At 46.6% G+C, this 4652-nt stretch overlaps 1 protein-coding gene across 1 annotated transcript; it reads left to right on the forward strand.

Annotated features, from left to right (window-relative positions):
- Positions 1 to 1656: 1656 nt before the first annotated feature.
- On the forward strand, positions 1657 to 4436 carry LOC140852604 (coniferyl alcohol acyltransferase-like). Its single transcript, XM_073246060.1, has 2 exons — positions 1657 to 2195; positions 3316 to 4436. The coding sequence occupies exons 1-2, from the start codon at positions 1773 to 1775 to the stop codon at positions 4243 to 4245; spliced, it is 1353 nt and encodes a 450-aa protein (XP_073102161.1). The 5' UTR covers positions 1657 to 1772; the 3' UTR covers positions 4246 to 4436.
- The last annotated feature ends 216 nt before the right edge of the window (positions 4437 to 4652 follow it).

Below are 4652 nucleotides of genomic sequence, written 5' to 3' on the forward strand. Positions count from 1 at the left end.
ATATTTGCTATTAAAAAAATTACCAATGGAGTCTCATTGGTTGACACGACTTGCAAGGAACCTGTACTAGAATAATTATCACATTGGACGTTGGTCATGAATGGGAAACACAACGAATGGATGGGACAAAATACTGTCGGTCAAAAAATGCAGTCCCTCCGTGTGCATGGATGATGAGACAATTTGTCATATATCTTGATATATAATGACGCTTAACCACGATTGCAGCAAATCTACTTTCTCGTCTTTGCGTCTAGCTCCACCTAATTACCTTATTGAAGCACTAATCGTTATTAAATGACTTCAGGAGCTACATGGTCCAACGACTCTTGCCCAATGTATGCATGGTCGTAAAGGGTCGACCTACCTCAGTTACTCAAAGTACTTAATTTTTTTCTTTTTTATTGGAGAAGCAAGGTACTTTAAGTAAGGGCTTTTCTTCCTAGCTATAATTTCGTCATTTAATTCCTGTTGGTTGCTCAGAATTAAAATATTAGTTGTCATTGTCAATTTGACAATATATTCTTGGTTTGACACAGTAAGAAGCTAAGAAATATATATGATCTTAAATAAATAGACACCTTCAGCTGTAGGCAGAGAAGGGCACACCAAGTTCAGGCCAGCCCAACCCAACCCAACCCCACCAATCCATCACATAATATATCCAAATGTAGACTGTTGTAGCAGCGAAATGCAAATTAACCTTGGCGGGAATGCAATCATAGTGCTGGTGGTTGAAATTGTTGGTTTTCTTATCAAACTATCCATCTATATATGCTTTAAATAGTGCCCGTAGTTGGTTTACCTAAGTGCATTTGGTTTGAACTAAACATCAGAGAAGGCCCCCCTTTGTTTCGTCGTCGTCTTCTAGCCCATATTTAATGAATAATCGACAATGTGAGACGAGTTCGCTTGCTTCTTGACATATAAGCTTTCCATTTGCATAACTGAAAAAATTGTAGATGAAGTATAAAATAAGGAACGAGTCAGCTTCACGGTTGAAGCCCAGCTCCAAAATTTAAACCAAAATGTAATCCATCAATGTGGTTGGGCAGGATTGAATTGGGTTCTTTTCAGGCTGATTTCAAGGCAGTGGGTTCAAGTCGATCTAGTGAGCACGAATCATGATCGACAAACACGTCCACCCTCCGTGCCATTCACAGGAGTCAGCACGAATCATGGGCACAGGTTCGAAAAAATATTCCTGCACTTGTTAAATAACTACCCAAAAAAAAAAAATAATAAAGAGAAATTTTATTGCATTATTCTGGTTCTCATGTGATCGGGCCATGTCCATGTGATGCACGTTCCACTTGGTTCAATTTTGACCCTTAATCTGGACATCTTTCTGACCGTCAGTCTTAACATGGATCCGAAAGAACGTGAAAAGAATTGCCTCCGGAGGGTGCTCATCATGGCAGGGTTCGTTTTGGTCGTTTTATGAATTTTCCCAGAAACTACTTGTTTTAAGTAGAGCATGGACTCGGTGGAACAAGTCTCGGTGGAACAAGTCGTTAACTTTTGCAGAGCTACCCACCTGAAAAAAAAAAAAAAAAAAAAAAAGACTTTTGCAGCGCTCCACTCTTCCCCTCGATCTATAAGTAAACCTTCTCCTCCATACAGCTCTCTATCAGCTACACACCCACCCTCTTTTATCTGTAGAAAAAAAGTTCTCCTCCTTGCAGTTTGCTATCAACCCACCCACTCTCTTTCTCTCAATCAATCAATCAATCAATCAATCTATCTATCTGTGTATATCAGAGAAGCTAAGAATGGGTGGAAGCAAAGAGTATGCTGTAACGGTGAAGGCGAAGGAGAGAGTAGCAGCGGTGCTGCCGGTGCAGGAGCACTGGCTGCCACTGTCCAACCTTGACCTGCTGCTGCCGGCAATGGACGTGGGTGTGTTCTTCTGCTACAAAAAGCCACCTGCCAAGCAGAGCAAGACCACCTTCGCCACCATGGTCAGCTCTCTCAAGGCATCACTAGCACAGGCCCTGGTGACCTACTACCCCTTCGCCGGCGAGGTCGTCACCAACCCGGTGGGCGAGCCAGAGCTTCTTTGCAACAACCGTGGAGTGGATTTCGTCGAGGCTTACGCTGATGTCCAGCTCCAAGAGCTGCGCCTCAACAACCCGGACGAAAGTGTGGAGAGGAAGCTGCTGCCCAAGAAGAAAGAAGGAGTGCTCTGTGTCCAGGTAGTGTAAATTTACTTCTCTCTCTTTCGTTGAATTATGGGAGTTAGAAGATAGAAGCCAGATTTACACATCAGATTGGTGATATCGATGGGGCTGCACAAAGTGCACCAATCTCTTTGTTGAGAAAGACAACAAATGCATTGCTTTCATCGTGAAAGGAGCAGTTAAATAGTTTTTATCAAAAAAAATGGAGCAGTTGTGGTTGCGGGCTCCACATCTGAAACACGTCTCTGAGACGAGCTGAACATCCAACCGGCCATGCTTGCTCGGCCTTCCCACCAGCTCACGAAATGTATCTTTTCCTTGGAAATACTCTAATTTTTGGCGGCCATTTGAAAACTAGCTAGCCACCTTTGCGTGGGCTCTTCAAATACAACCACACCTTTTTACCAAATAAAAAAAGAAAAAAAATACAACCACACCTAACTAAAGTAATGCTAGATGGATCACTACAGTGGAGACCTTTAGTGAGATTACTTTTATTTTTTATCAGCACAGTATCAATCGATTGACAAAGAACATTATTTAGCTAAATTTTATTATTCTTTGATACTATATATATTTTCTAAATACATTATACATACAAATATACATCGACATGTACACATATACATATACATATATTAAAATGGATTTATTGAATTCTAAGATTTTTTTCTGCAAATATAGCATTATTATTGCTTTATGGCTTTCTTGATTCATATAATAACGTTAACAGGATTTGTTGGACCGCTTGTTGCAACCTGGTGCACACAAATAAACACAAACCGATGTGAAAAATGTGACACACATAAGTAACGCACACTTGCCACGTGAGACCCATTGTAGGCTGCCACCGCACGCACAGCTTTGCATGGGCCCATGTAGACTAGATCAAGTCTAATAAAAAAAGTGGTGATCCTATCGGTTCCTTGGTTGAATTGAAAAGATCCAGTCTCTCAATCGTCACGTCCGGCCACCGGTGGCAAGCGCAACCGTGCATGAACGGTAACGTCGAGCCCGCCCGGCATCACCATCCATGCGCTGGTTGCGCTCACCGTTGTCGGCGAGCCAAATCGCTGCTCATGCGATCTTCTGTCTCGATTGTTCTAATAAATCATCCATCTTTGTCCGGGAACAGGCAACGGAGCTCAAATGTGGGGGCTTAGTGCTGGCCTGCACCTTCGACCACCGCATCGCCGACGCCTACTCGACCAACATATTTCTGGTGGCCTGGGCTGAGACCGCCGCTTCTAAGCCCATCTCTCTTCCCCCCTCCTTCCGCCGCTCTCTACTCATCCCTCGCCGCCCAGGCTCCCACGACCCCTCTCTTGACCGCCTCTACGTGCCGGTTTCTTCGCTACCTCCCCCGCCCGCGTCCGACGAGGAGGACGCCGTCAACCGCATCTACTACATCACCGCCGACGACATCGCCCGGATCCAGGCAGCCGCCGGCCGCAAGCGCACCAAGATAGAGGTTTTCACCGCCTATCTCTGGCGAGTCCTAGCCCGCGGCGCCCGCCCCGAGGACAAGGTCTGCCGCATGGGTGCCGTCGTCGACGGCCGCACCCGGCTGGCCCGTGGCGGCGAGATGGCTGGCTACTTCGGCAACGTGCTGTCTATCCCGTACGGGAGCCTCCGGGTGGAGGAGCTGAAAGATATGGACCTGGCAGAGGCGGCGGAGGCGGTGCACGGGTGGCTGCGCCGGGCGACGACCGAGGAGCACTTCCGGGGGCTGGTGGACTGGGTGGAGGCCCGGCGGCCGGAGACAGCCTTGGCGCGAATCTATGCTGGGGAGAAGGACGGAGGGGTGGGGTGCGTTGTGTCGTCGGGACGGGCTTTTCCGGTAGGGGAGGTGGAGTTCGGGTGGGGGAAGGCGGTGTTCGGGTCGTACCACTTCCCCTGGGGGGGCAGCGCCGGCTACGTGATGCCGATGCCCAGCAGCAGGAAAAACGGGGACTGGGTGGTCTACATGCACATGCTCAAGAATTTTTTGGACCTGCTGGAGGCGGAGGAGCCGCCGGTTTTCCGACCTCTGACCACTGACTACTTCCTGGCGGACGGCAAGTGAACCACCCCATCCCCATCCGCTGCCACGCGTCAGGGGATGACAATGGTTATGTTCGTGTGTGTGTGAAACTCTTGGTTAATTTCTATCAACCCACCTCTCTGTACAGAGACTATTTTGTTTGATGTTGATGTGTTATGTGAAGAATGCCCTCACCATCTATATCTATCAATCGAAGTAATTTCTTACCCTGATTACTAGATTGTTTAAAGTTTCTTTCATTTTTTGTGTTGTTACAGCTTCTGCTCCTATTATTTTTTAGCAATTGTATGGTAAGAATTATCACATAGAAAAGTCACTGAGCTGTCTTTCACCGTCTATTTTTATTTTGCTTTGTTACGTCAGTCCAACTGAAGATTGGGTCTACTCCCCAGTCTTTCTTTCTCTGTTTTGGTTTTCCTTTTTCGGTG

This window comes from Elaeis guineensis, chromosome 1, assembly GCF_000442705.2.
Source record: "Elaeis guineensis isolate ETL-2024a chromosome 1, EG11, whole genome shotgun sequence".
Classification (NCBI taxonomy): Eukaryota; Viridiplantae; Streptophyta; class Magnoliopsida; order Arecales; family Arecaceae; genus Elaeis; species Elaeis guineensis.

Bases quoted from the DNA above. Each gene is read 5' to 3' on its own strand.
- LOC140852604 (XM_073246060.1), top strand. From the start codon at position 1,773: ATGGGTGGAAGCAAAGAGTATGCTGTAACGGTGAAGGCGAAGGAGAGA. The intron at 2,196-3,315 runs GTAGTGTAAATT...GTCCGGGAACAG, and splicing joins AAGGAGTGCTCTGTGTCCAG to GCAACGGAGCTCAAATGTGG.